This window comes from Falco cherrug, chromosome 9 (assembly GCF_023634085.1).
Source record: "Falco cherrug isolate bFalChe1 chromosome 9, bFalChe1.pri, whole genome shotgun sequence".
NCBI classification, from domain to species: Eukaryota; Metazoa; Chordata; class Aves; order Falconiformes; family Falconidae; genus Falco; species Falco cherrug.
The window spans coordinates 57,424,321-57,444,024 of NC_073705.1; the positions used below are offsets into that span (position 1 = coordinate 57,424,321).

The following is a 19,704-nucleotide window of genomic DNA, read 5'->3' on the forward strand; positions in this document are numbered from 1 at the left end:
CATCTCACAGTTGTGCTTACATTTAGCTGGAGCCCAGGCCTGAGCTTTTGGCAGCCTGGTACACACTCGTGCCTCATGCAAGTCACTTTCCTCTGTTCCAGGTCTCAAATTCCATCTTTGTTTAAGGGACTAATTATTTTTGCTACTGTGCATGATGGGAAGGAAAAAAAAACCTCCTCACTTTGTGATCAAAAGTAGCTAGTGTCTGCCTGAAGGCGTATAGATCTTAGGTGGACAAGTGGTTTGATTTCAGAATTTCCCAACACTTCATGTTCTAAGAAGTCAGCTCCAGTTTTTGTTTCTGAGGATAAGCTTAGCAGATAGATGTCAAGTGCAAAAATACTATTGAACAGTGTATTGGGTGTGCATCATATATTACATAGATGATACCTGCTGCTGCGTTGTAAGTCTGCTTTGCGGAAGAGAGAGGTTCACACTTTTCAGAGGCTAGACCTCGATCTTAAGCCCTGTCACACCATTGATTTTGTACAAAAGTCCCCATTAATTTAAAGGGCAAACTCCCAAATTTACCTTTTTTTGTTGGTGGAACAAAATACTGCTTGGGAGTGTTTCTGAGTCTTGCTGTTTGTTCTGAGTGAAATAACCTAGAAATACTCTGCTGTGCAGCGCACTTCGCAGCAGCTGTGATATGGCAGTGCACACTCTCATCAGTCCCCAGCAAGCTGTGTCAGTAAGTCTTAACCTGGTACGGTTAAGAAGAATAAAGCTGACAGACTCCAGTTATTTGGAACCCTGCAATGACCAGTTCTGAAACTGAGTCAGGAAGCACCAAAGAATTTTGTTAGGTGTTGGCTTAAATTTTTGCTACTTCATGTTACTGCTCCCATGATTAATTTCTTAGAGCTGTAAGAAACATTTAAATGTGGAGGTAGCAGAAACAATAACACCATGAGCACAAATAGAGGCAAATGTTACCACTCAAAACAAAGGCAATTGCAAAATACACAAGAGCAGATGGGGTTCACAGGCTGTTTTGCTTTTAAAATGAAAAGAAGGTTCTTAGTCTGAAAGTTAGATAAAAACAAGCTTAGCTATGAGGAGAGAAGCTGCCTCTTACTTCATTCCTCTTGAATTCAAGGGAACAGTACATTTCTCTACAGAAGGAGATTTACATGACAGATCCTGTGTGCTTCATCAAAGTCTTTGCTCAACAGAAACAATACGTACAGTCCTCTGCTTAGTCAGCTGGAGTAAAAAAAGGGTAAGTGCTGTGAAGGTTTCCAAGAAGGAATTTTTCAAGCTGGTACTGCTGCTTGGCCAAAGCAGAAAAAATAATGGAAGTGAAGTAATGGAATGGCTGAATAAATCTCAAGAGGTTCACACGTTATGGTACCAGACAACATATATACAGAAGATTTCCATAAGAACAGTTGGACTGTTCCAGTTCCTGTAATTATGGAAAAGCAAATAATTGTCTTTGAAAACTCCCCCAGGACCCTACTTGACATCAAGTAGTGATGCTAAATGACTAGGAAGATGGACAGGAGGAGGGAAGGGATTTTTCTAGCAGACTGCTTCAGTGTTCCAGATCTTCTTGTGGTGTAGGGTTTATCCAGATCTAATCAAAATCGGGAATGCATTTGAAACTTACTGTCAGTGTCAGTAAGTGAATTTAAACAGAGAGCTTAAAAAGGGGCAGGGGAACCCTTTACCTGAAAACTTCACCATTGCCTGCAGAGACCCTACAGAGTTTTGTCTCTCTGATGCATGCAGGTGCTAAACAACTCAAGCTGACTGGTTTGTGAATCAATATGTAGATGCTTAGTTGAGCTCAGACTTTGAGATTGTAGTCAGGAAAATGTAATGGAGAATCCAAAAGATGTGGATCCTGACCAGGAGAAGTCAGATAGAGAAAACTAGTAGCTAATCACCATGCAGGTGAATATGTGTGGTGGAAAAGGAGTTCTGTTCTGACTTTTTAATTCTTAGAAAGGTATACACCTCAAGGGGTAGAGGAGAAATTAACAGTAATATGAACAAAATTATTTTAAAAAGGTCCATTCAACAGTAGTATTGAAAAAGAAAAATAATTACAAAACGGGGGTGGTTGTATTTGCAGAACTGTTTAGGACAGAGCACGAAGTGTCTATTGAAAGTCTCTTTCTCAGTTTGACAAAATGGGGTGTGGGAAGATGCTGTGGGGAAAAATTTAGAAGTGTGAGAAACTATTACCCTTATACTTTCTGTTTCAATATATGTAGGTAATCAAGTAGTAATTAATTCTGCTATTCAGTGGGCCCTGATGTAAATTTTAGAATTAAATCACATGAACAATGTCTCAGCTAACTGAACTGGCTGCTTGGTTTCAGAAGAAAACAATGTTTAAAATAGCTACTCAAATTAGGGAGGCCAGATTGAAACACCAGAGGTTTATAAATTAAGTACAGTGTCTAAGTATCTGAATTAGGTTATGCTGATTATATAATAGATTGAATTTTATTGCTGCTAAATATGTAACAAATGCCAAGAGGGATTTCTTTCAATTGCTATCAAAAGTATATGTTTTAGGTGAAAAAGGTGCTAGAAGGCAGCTGACAGCTACAATCTAGTGGTCCTGTCTCCTGGGACACGGCTGCAACAGCACATTCTTTCCAAGAACATAAGGTTGGGCATTTTACACTTTCTTCCAGATCTGTAAACTCGGAGAATCTTAGTGGCAGAGGCCTTTTGGACTTCATTCAGATTCTTTTCTGAGGAAAAGAATGAAAAAGAGAGCCATCATTGCCACCAGCTGTTGGCACAGAGGAAAGCTGCGGAGGCAGGGAGGGCACAGCCAGCAAGCCCGGGGGTCTCTCTGGGCTGGGGAAGGGCAGGCTGTGCAGTGGGCGTATGGCACCAAGCTAGCCGCTCCAGCACCTGTCCCCACACCAGCCGAGGGGCGGCTGGGGCTAATGGTCTGCAGGTGGGGGCTGTTGGGACCTTGGCCCCACTGTCTGCCATGCAAATGGAAACAAATCTCACCCATTACTGCAAAAGACAACTCTGTAAGAACTGGGTGGTGTTTTCAGCAGTAACAGAGCCGGCAGGAGAGTGTCACTGACAGAGCAGGCAGCTGGGGTGCTGCCAGACAGATGCTGTGCCGTTAAACTGGTCTCTCGGTTTACTCAGCACAGTACCTGAAAAACTGATGGAAATGGTTTTACATTGCCTGGTGATACCATTTGATAACTTTGTCATGAATGATCTAAGTTTCTGGACAAGAAAATTCATTTCATGATGAGCTTAGTGCAACTAATGTGAAATTGAGACCAAAGAAATGCAAGTTGTTTGCAGCAGGGATCATTTATTTTGGGGATGCAGAAGATCTTTGGGAGAATGGGAGCATGAAGATAGGGTCTTAGTGCTGAGCTATTTTTTTTCCCAGACTCTACACAAAGAGGTATTTTAAAACCAAAATATCTCTCAGCCATAAATCAGCAGACGGGTCGTGCGGTGGAGACCAGAATATGACTGCAGGGCTAGGGCAGCTTCAGGGCCAGACTTTGACAGGTAGTGAACTGGTGCTGCTGTAAACTGCCCGTGAAGTTAAATCAGTCCTAAAATGAATACAGGCAGCAGTGTCATGTAATTTGCATTGATTTCCCATCAGAAGATGGAGTGTATGCATGCTACATAAGCAGTGTGCTGAGAGGAGAGACGGGAGCGGTGCAAGGTGGCTTTCGCTTCCATCCGACCCAGCCCTGCCACCATCTCTGCTCCCCTGGGCGTGAGCTTATTCCTCTGGGAATATTCAAAGAGAAAGTCGTTCTGCATATTGATACTGAAGTGCAAATTGATATTGAAGTGACTTCTCATTAATACTTTTTTATATTTGTCTTTTTTTAAGCTAACATTTATCTCACTGCTGTGTGGAATTCCTGCTCCTAGAAGCTTATTAGTATTGAAAGCATAGTAACTTCTCTAAGGCTTTATTGCTGTTTACACACAGTTAAAGTTAACACAAGTTAATATATAGTCTAAGGGATATTTTTTCAAGTAAAAGTGTACGTCCTCTCAGGTGGGTTTTGATTGCTTGACACTGGCGAATTTAGCCCTGTAATTTCCCTGACTGTTTGCAGCAGCTGTATAGCTGAATACCTCAGCAGGGCTGTGAAAAATTAGCTAAAGTAAGTCTCCATTTCAGTGGCAGATAGAGTTTAAGAAACACATTGTTACCAATCCTGTAGCTAAAGGCACAGCTTTGATTGACTCAGAAAGTTACATTTAACTTTGTTTTTCTTACTTGCAAATTTTACTTCTCTTACATCATGTGATTTGGTGAATTTACTGTTAGTAATTCCCAATACCCAGGACATCATGTCAACCCCTCAGCGGTAAGGAGGAGCCCAAACAAGACAGATGTTCCTGTTGTTCCCGAAGTAGCAAATCTTATACCACGCTGATTGTTTCAAATACAATTTGCATCCAGATAATAATAAAAAAGCATTTGATTATCCTAATCTAATAAGTGTCAGATTGATTTGGGGTTTTGAGCAGCATAAGTGGTATTTCACTGTCATAATTAGATGATACATATACCTCTGTCTTTTCTATCCCCCCAGAATCCCCAGAGAATGTAGCTGGAATAAAATGAAATATCTTAAACTTAATTGATTTGATTGCTCATGTGCTCAAGACCTTATTTAAACTGGCTTATGTTTCATGTTAGTGTTCTTTAGACTCTGCACTTCTCTCCCAGCTCTTATAGCCACAAAACACTTCTGCATTCATCCACACAGCTTACTGGCAATTGCAATTGCAATTATTGCTGAACTTTTGTAATTATAAAGGAGCAATGAGTATATTCTACTTCCTTTTTTTTTTCCTTAGAAGAAGTCAAAGTAATAAGAAGTCCTAAGAAGAGTATTCAAAACATTGAGAAAAATAATACACATCCTTAGAATCAGTAGACAGAAGCAATAGGAAAGTTTGAGTCTGTATGTGCTTGCATACCACTTTTTTTTTCTTTTTTCCAAAAACTTGTTGAAGTAATTGCAAACGTGCAATAATTCAGCTCACACATCAAGAGGTAGACTCAGGAATCTAAAGGATGTTCAGAAAGCAGGAGTGCAAAATCAATGAAATATCAGCTGCAATTTTCAACAGAGCACTGCTAGCAGGAAACAGGACACTTCACAGATGTTCAGAGTGTTTCCATATCAATACAATACAAAAAGCATGATTTATGTATAAACACAACTGTTTTAATGTCTTTATCCCTTTTTACTGTAAGTATGCAGAAATGCAGTCTAAAATATTTCAATGTGTTGTATATATATGGGAGCAGAAGTATTCTGAAGGTTGCAATTTTGCTGTAAATCAAAAAGCTTTTGGTTTCTGAGGTTTGCAGAGTTTATAAGAAATGCCAGATTTCACTCTTGTTGATATAAAAAACTTTCACACCTGGCTTTGCCTAACAGTACATTTTTATTATGTTCCAAGGCAATTGTCAGAAAAATTATTGCTTTGTTTTACAATTCAATACACATAAATTATTGCAAACAATAATTTCAAAAAACACTGTGAAGCAACTACCTGTGTGGACAGTATATGTGAAAACGGGAGTAAGACACATCCATGTTTGCTAAGCATAGGCTGAATACTGAGTTCTCTCTGAGCTCTGAATACAGCTCTCCTGGAAAATTTTTAGCCAAATCTTGTTTCCAAAGGAAAAAATTATATTTTTTAATAAAGATAATTTGGATAGGGTTTTGATTTCTGATTTCCCCTCTTCTGAATTTGTGAAAGAGTACCTTTGAGGGAAGACCCCAAAAGAAACGGTGTGTTTTCATAGCATTTTGATTTTCTTTACCAGCAACAAAAAATCCCTTTATAAGTAGACTTGTCTAAAAAGGCACATGTTCCCGAAAGTTTTTCTGCTTGGGTGACTACGACTTTGTAGAAATTGAAAGGAGGAGGAAAAAAGGAGTGCTTCAGCTTGTATAAGAAATGAACCTTTGCCCAATCACTTTTTGTCTGTGAATAAGGTAACTTTTTGTGCGTGTGAAATTTGAAAGCAATAAGGTATGTGGGTCCTTTCTCCGTATTGGTTCTCAAGAGTCGATCACAGGTTTTTTTCTTTTAGAGCAGGCCTGAAATTGTGAGATAAAGCAGCTCAGAAAAAAAAAATGTTCTCAAGCAGATGCCTTTAAGAGACAGAAATCATGAATTTCTTGAATTGCAACCACTCTGGGGGTGGCTACAATGACTTTTTGACAGTGACAGTAACTCTGCCTTGTCTTTTCGAGCCCTTCTTTGGCCCATTCACTCTGGAAAGCTGCTTAAGCGCACTTAAGCGCATTAGCATTTGGATGCTCGGGGACCGTATTGACCCTCATTTGGAAAGTTTAAATGAGTGAAAGATGGAGCGATTTGTTAGGGCTTTAGAAACCAGCTTTAGAGAGCGGCGGGTTTTCCGCTTTGGTTTGTTCGGGTGCTTGTTCTAATCTGGTGCACTGTTTAAAGGCGACCAGACTGATTTGTGACACATGAGCCCAAAGCGCTATTTTTTGGGGTTTGACCCGATTAGCTAATCTGTGCTTTGAATTTCAATAGCCGGTGCCAGAGGGAGCACACTTTGGGAATGGCTCACTGGTGGATTACCTCACCCGTGTCGGTGCAGACACAGATGGCAAAACGGCAATTACGTGTCCGAACAGACAAAAGGGATCCTACAGAACAGGGTGAACACGGAGGAAAAGGTAGCAGGGCTAGTGGTACCAAAAGCAAGGCCTCCCTGATGCTCCCGGTGTGCCTCTCCTCCTCCCTCCCAGGCAGTCAGGTTTAACTGGCTACTGCCGGCATCTTCCCTCGCTTCTCCCAAACCTTTCAGAAAAACACCATAAATTCTGCCGAACAGATGAAGTTCTCGAAGGGCAGCCTTCGTCTGTGTCCATGTGACCAGTACTCCTTTCTCCAGTGAAAGCTGTGATTTCACAGATACCTACGGCCATGTCGGTACCATGACTCTTGCAAGTTGTTTAGGATAAAACCCAGAGTTAGATGTTTGTAATCTATAGGCATGGCACTGCTTTTTGAGGGCGGGGGGGGGGGGGGGGGGGGGGGGGGGGTGGCGGGCGGGTAACAACCAAGAAAAATGTGTCAGGAAAGGACATCATTTATCCAGTAAGATGAGGAATTGGCGCCTGTTCAGTTTACAGATTTGAAGAAAAAAAAGCACATTTGTATTTTATTTTTACTGAATCACACTCAAGTTATCCTTTAAAAATGAAATGGCTTAGCTTGTTGCTTTTTGTTTGTACTGTTGCAACACACAGGGGCCTTTATCAAGGATCATTTTTTAATGTCTTTCTATCAAACGGGGGCAAAATGTCCATTGACAAATTCTTTCCGTTCTAGCACTGGTAACCTCAGCTGAGATCTAAAATATTTGGAAGTAGATGGATTTTTGTTTAAATGCATGTTTGGTATGTATTTCTGCCTTCAGAAGAAATGGGGAACTGAGAAGCTGTAGTTCCATGGCATTGTGTCTGATAGATACTGCGCTTCTAATAACGAATCCCAATATACGTATTTCTGTTTGTGTAAGAAAGAAGCATGTAGTAGGACATGAAATTCTATTACCCTGTTACCACAGAATACATTTATTTTATAAATGAATATTATGCAAAATGAAAATCTGTTGTCTGGCCATTATGAAAAGGAATGGAACAGGCAAAGTGGGGAAGTCACCTCTTTGCCTCTTCTTGACTGAGTTATTTTCTTTAGCACGCTTTTGTGAAGAAACTCTAGCAAAATATGCTTTTATTCAGGATACTCTTTGGCAACGTCCTTACCCAGGGCTGTGCATAGATCCTGTCAGCAGCTTGTGCCTCAGCCATAGCAAAGGATGCTGAACTGCCTCCTAGGTGTGGGTGCACACCTTGGCCGTTTTCTCTCTGCCTTTGAGTAATGCCAAGGTTTCCTTCATTCCCCTTTCTGTCTTCTGCCTTGTGGTTTCCAGCAGCTCAGGCAGATGGGCCAGGGTAGCGTTACACACCATCCAGTAGCTTTGCCCAAGCTGGATAAGTACAGAGCACTCTGTGAAGCCTGCCTACCCCACAGTTAAGATGTAGTCTATTTCTGCATTTCAAAGCACTTAACATACTTAAAGCTTCACTAAAAGTACAGGTTCAGTGAATCTGAAGTATGGTTTTAAGTTAAATACATGCCTAACTGCTTTGCTTGAAAGCTCCAGATTTCACCTGTTACAATGCAACAGAGCAACAAGCCTTTAAACAGCCCGTTCAGTGTTGCTCTCTAGGTCAGCTTTGGGTGCCATTGAAACTGAGCCCCAACCAGGCAAATGACAGGTGAATTGAGACCTGACACTTCCTCAGGAATTCGTACCTCTGTGCCTGATAAAGCATTCTTTTACAATATGTTTTAAATGCTCAGCACTCAAAATACCTAGACATGTGATGTTGCCTCTTATTTAAAAGGGTGAAGCATGGGGGATTCACTATATCCAGAGTAAACTGTGAAGATTTTGCAAGTGTTGCTTGGACTTTTAAATTATATTTGAAAATTAATTTACAGGGCAAAGTTTTTGTGAACACGAGTTAACCCACAGAACTGTAATGCCAATGTATTTATCGGCTTTTAAGAATGCACCACAGAAACTAGTAGGGCTATGGAGTTGTCAGCTGTAGGAAGTGGCTTTTGAGGATATTTGCAAGTAATGGGTGACACAGTGTCAGACCTGTGAAAGAACCCGTGTTTGTGGTAGCAAGTTTAATGAGTATTTGCCTTATCTAATTGATATTTTCTTAATATTGCCTGCTTCTCTCCAAACAGTAATTCACTGTACTGTTTTAAATCCGTCATGAGGGGAAGTGACTTAAATTAGCAATGCTTTGTATTTTGACCTGCATATTTTCATATTTTCAGGTGGACATTGAAGATACATAGATTTAATAAAGTTCAATTAAATGTGGCCTTATGTTGTGTATAACCTAGTTTCCATTTCTTCCTTTGTGTTTTTTATTAGACGCTATGTGCAAAGGCTACAATGCAGACTATCCGGGCAGCTGACACAAATGAAGTAGTCAAGCTAATATTTCGTGAATCTGATAATGACCGAAAGGTAAACAACTTCATGCCCTCTGTACCCCCTGTGTAAATAGAAACGTTGAATGTTCACTTTCTTTTCTACAAAGCATGAATATAGTTGTTCCAAACTGATAATTTAAAGGGAGGGGAGGGATATAGATTGTCACACCTAATGCTCAGTTAATTGGATCTTTTTAAGTGATTGCCAGTCAACCAAATGGGCAAGCTGACAAGGAGCTTTAGACATGTATAAACGTTGTGTAATTCTAAGGGTTTGCATATCTCTAAAAGGGTCACTTCCAACAGCTGTGTATTAGGTAGCTGAGTCCAAGAGCTTTGCTGACCTTTCTCCTTCTTTTTTTTTATTTTTTTTAGGTTATGCTACAATTAGAAAAGAAGCTATTTGACTATTTTAATCAAGATGTATTTAGAGATAACAATGGCACTGCGGTAAGTTCATTGCTAAACACTTTGGAAGGAATAAGTTGGAAACTCACATACAAATTGCTTTTCTCTACCAGCCCTTTATCCTTGTCAGCCTTCTTGTCTACAGAATGAGGAGAGATAATTCATCTAACACAATAACTGCTCCAAATTTCTTTCTCACTTAGCCAGTTATTTTTTGTGCAGCTTCCTTTGGCATCTGTTTACCTTCTTTTTCAGAGAAAAAACTAAATTAAATATACATGACAATTCACTCTTCTTCTCTGTCCTCTGGTCTGCATTTCTTCAAGCATCCTGTTTCTTTACTAGCTCTTTATTGTGCATCATAGTAATTTAGGAAAAGCTGTTAATGCATAGCTGTTCTGAAAATATCTGGGTCTTCTGAGCGTACAAAGAATAATAGAAATGCATGAATAAATAGAATGGACACCTCAAACCCTGCAGTAGACTGGCACTTTTTGGGCATTCATATAGAGCTTCCTAAGAGGAGAAAGCAGACAGGGAACACGAACATTGTGATTTGTCATGAGGACTACAATTTTTGTGTGGAGAATGGCTTTATATCTTCTTTAAGGTGATTTTATTTCAAGATGTAGCCACTGCATTTTGGAAGATACCTGTGTCAGTGCTTTGCAGTATTTTCAATTTCCTCCAAGGTTCTTAAGATTTATATATTTAAAGGAAAAATATTAAGCATAAAAAAAAAAAAAAAACAAAAAAACACCAAACCCCAAGCAGTTACACACAGAAAAAATCAGGAATGTGCATATTGCATGTGGAAGCCTTGATGTGGATGTCAAGGGCCAGACTCTCTGCTTGTGGAAACTGGCCCAACTTCACTGACATCAGAAGAGCTACGCTGGCTTGTGTCAGATTTTGGTCTCCCTATGTGTGCACACACCAATGCTATTCATATGTTGAATATTCTGAGCTATATAAATAAGGCAGGCTACAGTAGACAAAGAAAACCTTCAGAAAACTTTGTGTACTCTGCGGAAACTCTGTGTGTCAAAGTCATTTGTGCAGGCTGATGTGCTAGCCAAAATTCCCCTTCCTTCTTCAGTCCTTTCCTCAGGGTGACTGAATTTTATCTTCCTTCCCCATACCCAAAATAAATAAAGACAAAGGATTTATCTCCCATGTCTCTGCTTTCTTGAGACCCCCTTCATCTGTGCCCAAGTCTGCACCTCTCCGTTTTGTTATACTCAGTACGAATTGCACAGTGTGCCTGCTCGCACAGCATTTGCTGCTTTTTGTGTAAGGATGGGAGGTACACAGAATCCATGACTCTCCCCTCTGTCTCTTCTTCTCCTCTACCTACAGCTTATTATTTTGCTGTTCACAGAGAAGTGGGCTCTTTTAGAGGGATGTCTGCAAGGATCTAGGGCAAGGAGGACAGCTGAAGCCTTACTACCCTCTCTGGTTTTAAGTTGACTTATACCTAGGAGGTTAATTCCATGTGAGCATCTGAGATCTCACTCATTTCTTGAGGTCAGAAGAGTTTGATGGGTCAGACTCATGAGGAAAGTGAAGATCTGTTTCTCCTTTCAACATGTGTTGACGTCCACCCTGTTCATTGGAGCTGCTGTCCCTTCTCACAGCACGTCTTTCATGTGTGGCATGTACGCTCACCATGAGAAATATCTGTGTAGGCAACGTATCTTAAAAACACAGTTACTGTGAGATAACTTAGTTTGGGGTTGGTTGATTTATTTGTTTTTTAATTTACAAGGTGAAAGCATCCTTGGGAAGTACGTAACATTTCTTTCACTGATGTTTTGCAGTTTTGCGGACATTTAATTCAAAGTAATAACACTAATCCCAATTCATGTTTGTATACTAATCCTATTCCAGTCCCAGATTTTCCTCTATGTGTTTTATTATTATAATTTTTTTCTTTTTTTAAACAACTGAAACGTTTTGTCATTTTTAGTTTTTCCCAGTACATTCCTGAACTTGAGCAAAGCTGTTCTTGTTGCTGCTGATTACCACGTCCTAGTGCTATTTCGATGGCTGCTGGTTGACTTTACATACATGGACATGGTGTGTGAAGGCGTAGGCAGAGTCCCACTTAAGCACATTCCATTTCAAAATCAGCAGTCATTTCATTCATGCATCAAGAAGCGGGAAATCTTCCAGATCAAACATGGAAGGAAAAGATAAACGATATAATGAGCCATTGGAGATAATCTAATCTTCATGGTCTAGTTAAACACGCAGCACCATGATCACTAAAAACAAACTACCTATCTAAAAGGATAAATGTCTCTGTGCCGAATTCAACCCAAAAAATCCATCGCATCCTTCATCAACCACCGGTCTTGTACCAGCCTGACAGAAATTTAATTCAAGCTGGCTCCTGAAAATAATTATTGTATTTTAAGAGTAGTAATCATTGGTCGGGACATGATTGAATGTGTCCATGCCTATTGACTTTTTCTATGATTTATAGCTTTGTTTAGTCGATATTCCCATCGAAATTGTATAATTAATTATAAGTGGGGCTGTCAGGTCTGCAGGATGGAGTGCCCTGATGAGTATTTGGGAAGATTAAATTTTCCTTAGCTGTACCAGTGCAAGGCTTGGGAATTTTCACAGCACTATGGCTGTTGGATAAAGATGTTTTCTGTGTGTTTAGCAGCTGCTTTAGCTCAAAATCCATTGATTTTTCTAAGGGCTTTTTTTTTATCAGTGTGGTGTCTCTTCAGTAACATAGGAATGTGTACCAATGTGACAAGACCTGACAAATATTTATTATCAACAGGCTACTTTATCATTGTCCATACACAGTTATTCCCTCTTTTTTACATTGTAATCAACAAAAAGAATCTTCAGATATATTTATAAAAATGAGTATTTTTTATGAAAAATCTGATATAGATACAAATTATCTGTTCAACAGAAATGCAGTTTGAAGCACATACAGTAATCTGGCAGGTCTAATTTTTCCAAACTAATCTGTAGCTTATCCAGACTTACCTGTAGCTTATTTCAAAGTTAGCTTAGCAATTACCTATATTTATTACCTGAAAGTGCAAATTAACATTCTGTGTCATTTTATTTCAGAAAGGAACATGCAGATTTATCCAGCTATGTAGGGATAGAAAAAAAGATAAAACCTATTTGAAAATAGCTGTAGCAATAGTACAAAACTGTGTTTCCATATGTTTGAACTGTACATCAAAGCCATATTACATCAGGTGGACCAGGGTGTAACTCTGGTAACTACAACAGAACTCCTGTGTCTAGATGCTATGGGGAAGGGTGTTGCAAAGCAGCAGTGAGAAAGGTGGGACAAGGTACAACACGCAGAGTTTCACCTTAGTGGCAGGCAGATTCCCGTTTAAGTTGTTGCTTTTGAATTAGAAAAAGCTGAACACCTCTGACCTTGCCAGTAGGCTGTAGCCAGGCTGTGCTGTGCAGCACTGCGCTGTCCTCCTGCTCCAGAGACTTGCCCATGAATGGTGGGCAAAGGACAGGTGAGGCTTTTCTAATCTGAACTGCTTGCTTGCATCCTTCAAGAGGTGGCAGTCCCCAGCTGGGAGCCGCAACCATATCCCAACCACCCCTCCTCTGTCCCCCTGATCCTCACCCACCTGGAGAGCACGAGGAGTCCCCCAGGCCTTCTGAACAGGCTTCCTGAGGGGGAGCAGTGCTGCCCACTCTTCCTGACCGTATGCTAACTTGCCAGTACACTACTCACACAACGCTTGGTCATAGCTTTGCATCTGCTGGCTCTCAAGTGATAAAAATTAGCATGTCGGTGCTTTCAGGAGGTGCTTTTCAGTGTGCAGGGCGTACTTGAATAAGTCTACACTTACTATTTTTCTTTTTAATTCCTTAATCATTTATGGTAAATCAGGCTGTAAGTGTATTTTTTTTCAAAGTACCTGGTGTTGGGGAGTTCCCTGTTAATTTCCAAACAATCAAAAGAAAAGCAAGTGGGTGATAATAATTTAATTAAAAATTATAACATTATTGATCTGTACAAAAGAACCACCAGCTAAATGCTATTTCTTCAGTAGTCAGTTCAGTAAATATATAGTAAGACTGTACAAACTTGTAATGGCTACAGGGGAATGATTTAACCATTAGCCATTATTTTATAATCTGTAACCACAATCATGAATGAGAAGTGGTGCATACATTCCTATCTTTCATATGAACCATATTAAAGAGTCAATCCAGATAGAAACTAGTGAACTGTCCTTAAGATTTTGGACACAGCTGTGTAATAAAAGTAATCAGTGGATTAATCGTCTGAAGAGTTGAACCTGCTCTTATTCCTACTAAAATCATAGCCCTTGTTTCTGCACTGGTGTTGATGGAACAGGCAACTAATTCTGCAGCTGTGCTTGCGCTGGTCACCCCTGCGCCTGCTGTCACCTGCTGCCCTTGGGCAGATACGTACCCTGGCTGGCCGCGAGCTCGGCTGCGGCCCCTTCCTCTGCTGCTCGGAGGTAGCAGGGGTCAGACCAAGGGTGTCAGCACACAGTAGCTCCTGCTAATCAGGTGTTTAGAGGACACCATTGTTGTTACCAGCATTGACTCCAAAACAGATTTGAGATAGCTATGCGGAAGAGCCCAGTGATCTCCAGCCTAGATATTCATGAAATGGAAGTGATTCCATCTCTTACTTTGTTATTATAATGGAAAAAACAAAGCAAAAGCTTCACATTGCTTTCGGCAGTCCTCTTGGTGCAGAGAACAAACAGTAAACTTCTATGGAGAGCACATTCTTATGCAATTTCTATATTTTGAAGAGTGAGATCAGCCTTAGATGGTAGATTCCCTTTATTCTGTGTGTCTGTTTAGCTTCAGCTGATACATCGTATCAGTTGGTTACATCAGTACCTCAGAAAATTATAGTGTGCCGTAGAAATGGATTGAGTTATAAAGGTCTTGTTCTCCCTATGCCAAGTAATGATTTAAAGTGATCTGTTATCATGCTAATTAACTTAGAGGTGTTATTACAAACAGTTCAGGCAAACATACTTTGAAATTATGAGTGGGTTTTGGTTTGGTTTTTTTTATATTCCCAGGAAATCCTGACATGATACACAAATTGAGAAGGAAGGTTTAGTCCATGAGGGACCTTTATTAAGCTTTTTGTGAGAATGTGTGTGCTCATGAAGGTTAAGGATCTGGCATCACTGAAAATGTATTAATCAACAGACAAGATATAGCACAATGCACTCTTCCCAATGGCCTTGGCTCTGACCCTTTTAAAGATAATGGGAATACTGTCCACTAAGAACTAGATTAGGACGATCAAGTGCATTTCATCAGGGTTTGACTTGAACCATGATCCCAGAGGTGAAAAGGCAGAGGTTTATCCACTGAGCCAACCAGCCCCTGTCCAGATAAAATCTTGAATATGATGTATAAGGGCAAATTAGAATAGAGGAAGGAAATTGATTGCTTAGGACCATTGTTACCTAGAACTGGTCATAAGAAAATCATATGCATCCTGAAACTGCCTCTTTTATTTAAGTTGGTCATCTGAGATACCTGATTTTCATAAAGTAGGAGGAGGAAAATGGCTTCAGCCTTAAGTCCTTTACTCAAAACCAGTATTCCCTTGCTTGGAATTGCACTTGCTTAAGTTAGTGGTTAGTTGATACACTGTTGGATAAACTGCAAAATGAGTAATGACAGAGGTAGGAAATATTATCAATAATCTTTTCTCACTAGCAAACATAAATGCAAATGGTTTTTTTTGTGTTGTGCTGGGTTAGCTATTTACTGCCAACTTCATGTTCCAAATAAATGAAGTATTCTGATGTAGAATTTGCCCATATCACAAAGTTACAAATATTTCATGACCTTTTGTCCCCCTGTCCTGTTCTACACAGCTATTGTATGGCCTAAGGCTAATTCAGGTGTACTGTGCTATATTTCTTTTTGTAAGCATTGGTCGTTTATTAAGAATAGTCTAAACAGGAGACCCAACCTCTATGTTTGCACTCTCTAACCAGCCTGTAGTTGGTATGATCTGCTAACATGCTTTGGCCTGGGGGCACCCTTGTAAACCTTTACAACATGCAAGGGGATATCCAGAGAGGCAATGTTTGCACCTGCATTCCAGTCCTCAAGAGTTTATGGATCTCACTATCATCCCTTACAGTTAGCATTTATGCACATGCAAAATCACCCTACCTAGGCTTCCACATCTTGCCTGAAGTCTACAGCAATCCAAATAAAGATAGAAAGGTGCTTAATGTTGGGTTTTTTCACCAACTCTCTGCAGTGGCCTAATTCTTTTGCACTCTCCAGGTACCCCTCGTAACCTCACAGGTGGATGCCTGCATGCACATAGGTGTATGCACACACACATATAGAAGCAAATAGTAAGTTTAACACGAAATGTAATACTTAAGGACACTTTCATGCAAAAAGTACAGATAGAGATGAGTGGGACACTCAGTTGCAAGGATGCAGAGACATGGGTTCCGGTACCTGGTCTTAGGACCGTGTGTATTTTACCTTACATAGGTGTTGAAAGAAAAACAGTATAGGAAGCAAAGCCTGGAATCCACATCTCCTTTGATCCCAAGAGTGGCCTCCAGCATCTCTCACTGTCCTGCTGCTTGTGGGCATCTGTGTGCCTATGCCCAGGCTCAGCAGGAGACATGCGTGCCTTGCCTTCCCCTCCCAGGCACCCCACCTGCAGCTCCAGAGAAGCAGGGGTCTGAATGTGAATCCCCTCTGGGAAACAAGCACCTGAAATTTTAGGTGTCTGGAAGTTTCAGATGACCTTTCAAGGTGCCTGATGGTATGTGGGGGAGACAAAGTGGATAACTGGAACTCCCCAACACACACCCCCCATAGCAGGGCACCTGGCATTCAGGTGCCTCTTGGGTCCTGCCCGTTCCCCAAAACCCCCATGCCAGCCAGACCTTGCTTCAGGGACGGTTCAACCCACAGTGGGAGCTTTGCCCAAGTGAGAAATATGGATCATAGTCCTTCTTCATGAAAGTTCCATTTTTTTATCACTCTGCAAGTAATACTAGAACTGTATTGCATATATTTTTATACTTTTGTCAAATTGCAGCTCATAGACTGACAATTTGACAGGACAATGCATGTCGGTTTTAACTCCCTAATGATACAAATTCATGTTATGTTTTGCAGTAACATACATGTAAAGTCTAATAAAAAAATCCATTGAATCTGTCACATTTGCAAGCAGGATATTCTTCCCAATACAAGAATCTTGGTTTTAAAGTTAGCATCCACTCAGTCATTGTTGCCATTTTGAATAAGCTATATTACAAACTATTGCTCACAGTTTATGAGTTAATTACAGTGATGTTGAAGTACCTATTCGTGTAAAGAGCTGGAAAAGACAATTTGCATGAATGCAGTTTTGCAGTCAGATTTTTTTAAATTGAGAGAAGCACAGGAATCCCAGGAGAGTGAGTGACAAAATCTACTTTTTCCCATTAGAAAATGGGAAGCATGCATACAGATTTTGACCAGCTGGTGAAGTCACTGAGAACTGGCACTCGCCAAGAGGTCCTCATTGCTTTCACATTGTATTGATGTACTAAAGAGCAAAGAACGTTCCTTGGAGAAATCAGGCTGGAGCGCAGGATGATGGGAGCTGTAGTTTGTGTCTGAAAGCTGTGAGCAGTCGTGCTGCATTTCAGATGCTTCGAGCTCTTCCTCAGGCACTGTGAAACGGGAGGGATGGGATGCATTTGCTTCTGCAGAGCAGCATTTCAGCAAGGAGCTCTTGGGGTGTGAAAGACACTTTTGTTGTCAGTGGAATGGTGATGGGGGTAACTGCTGCTGCATGAGTGAGAGCATATACTTTTACCTTCTTAACCAGCTTATTCTTTGTATATACTTAAGTTTAGTCTGCTTATTGAGAATTAATTACCTGAGTAGTACAACAGGATTCTGATTGTGGGATTTTTTCAAGTAGCAAGAATGACCCAGGGTAAGATCTGGATTCTCTACTGCATGTTGCAGATCAGAGAGGTGATGGAGCCTGGGGGAGATGCCAGCAGCATGTTTGACTTCCAGTTTACCCATCTTAGTAGGTTCAGTGTGAAGTCCACAGACTTGGATTAAAAGGTTCCATGTCGGGCAATTAGGAAAACCAAGATTATATGTAAAATCCAAGCATGTGAAATGTCTAAAAGGGCTACAACTTCCACTGGAAAAATGTAATGGGTACATAATTGGAAAGCACTGTTTTATCCAAATCAGTGTTCAGGTGTGTGGATTGCAGGACCAACAGACATCATAAAGGCACTAAGCATCTTTCAGACTGAGAAACACTGCAGCATGTAAGCTCTGAGAAGTGTTTGTGTTAGACCCTGGTGCTAGCTGAAAGCCGAGTCTCAAGCACATTCCTCTGCAGTGTACTGGGAACTCACCACCCTACCCATCAGCTGAACACGTCACCACTTTGGCAAGTCAGTACCGCTTCACTGCATCTAGTGTCACAGTCCTGTTTCTCCACTAGGAAAGGACCTGTGCCTTGTGGTCCTCAGTGCTCAGGCTGTGCAGCTGCAGCCATCTCCACCCCTGCCTGCTTGGGCCCTGCAGTGCAAACCAGGCTTGTGGGGTGGGAGGAGGATGAGAAATGTGGGAATGTGAGAAATTGGGCAGGGAGACAGAAAAGGGAGCTCTAATGAGACAGAGCCAATAGCAGTCTCCAGTAATTACTCTAGTGATCAATAGACATCAAGGGAAAGTATGGTTATTTCTAGACATGTTAAGTAATGTAAATATTTCCATAACAGAAATATTTTTTAAATGGATTTTCCACAACAGTTTTCTGAAAAGTTGGAATACATATTAGAAAATGTTCGTGTCCTTTAAGCCACCAGAATGTCTCCTGAGAGAGGCATATTGTCAAAACAAGAACAAAACAGCATTTTCCTGGGGGACTTCCACTGAAATCAAAGTTTTTCTGAATTAGTACAGTCATGGGGAGCCTTCAGTGCTGACAGTCTTATACTGCCTGTGCCTAACTCTTCTAGTGCCAAGAAAGGTATATTTGGTGCCATACATCCACAGTTGTGCAGGAGTTTATGACAGTGCTGCCGTTCAGGATGTATAGACAAATTCTCAGAAATATAATAATATACAAAAGCAGTGTCAGTGGCACATTTATTTCAACAATTTTGGCTTTTTTCTATGAAATGTGATTTTAAAGAATGGCTTTATGAGAGAAGGAAAATGAAGATTCAAAATACCTATTAGTGGGTTGTTTTACAAAGTCTTATCTAGAGAAAACAGTAGCTTTAAAATAAGGCCAGCGCAGAGTTGTGTATGACATTTTCATGGATAAGTGGGGGGGGATCAGCATTTCCACAGACCTTTATTTGAAGTCAGTAGGCTGCTGAATCAGTTTCTAAATATTTTTCTTTGACTGGAAACCTGGATAAAATTACTGTATTTCCAAAGTCTCTTGAAAAAAATTGTGTACTATTAAAGACTAGCAAAAGAGGTTACAGTGACCAGTGTCCACATATTTTAATTCTCTAAGGTCATTTCTGTATGCTCATCTCTTCTTTTTGGTCTGAAACTTCATTTCCCTTTCACAGCTGTGAATTCTCTGGTGGGCCCTGCAGATGGATTTGATAAATGCTGCTAATATCACCTTCTGATCTACCAATGCTCTGACTTTGGTCTGTAGGTCTTGATGAGTAATTGCTGTTGTTCTACTCCAATGACTGAATTAAGTTGCCCTGTTTTAAAGGGTTCATACGTGTGTGATTTTAGCCAAGGTGGCCCATTGCAGCATAGCAATGGACATTGACCTTTTAAAAGTGCCTCACTGCTTTAAACTGAAGGAAGCAAAATTACTTTTTCTACAACTGGCTAATCCTTCCATTACTGTCAGGCTACATAATACCAAAATACAGTATTCCAAATAGTTGTTATCTTTGGCTGATGCACATGCTGCTTAACCACATACAGCTACACGAGCTGTGGGGACAGTGAACTGCAGCCCTGGGGCAAGGGAGCTCACTGGTGTCCCCGCACAGTACCGAGACCATCCAGCCGCTCCTACTCAGTTTTTTCTTACTGAGTGTCGTAGGGGTTCCACAGACAGTGCCTTGAAGGACCACGTGCCCTGGTATTGTGTGTGGCATTCTCCTTCGCCCTTGTCTGTAAATGCACTTGTATGTCATAGTACAGACAAGGAAAAAGGAGGGGGGGGAAAAAAAAAAAAAGTTTTCAACAGCT

The 19,704-nt window shown here is 40.6% G+C and overlaps 1 protein-coding gene across 2 annotated transcripts in view; it reads left to right on the top strand.

Annotated features, from left to right (window-relative positions):
• INPP5A (inositol polyphosphate-5-phosphatase A) overlaps positions 1–19,704 on the top strand; it is a 257,300-nt gene that overhangs the window by 208,024 nt on the left and 29,572 nt on the right. For both annotated transcript variants that reach the window (XM_055720024.1, XM_027805062.2), the window contains exons 10-11: positions 8,990–9,085; positions 9,427–9,501. In XM_055720024.1, coding sequence (XP_055575999.1) covers positions 8,990–9,085; positions 9,427–9,501 — 171 coding nt within the window. The remainder of the gene's footprint in view (positions 1–8,989; positions 9,086–9,426; positions 9,502–19,704) is intronic.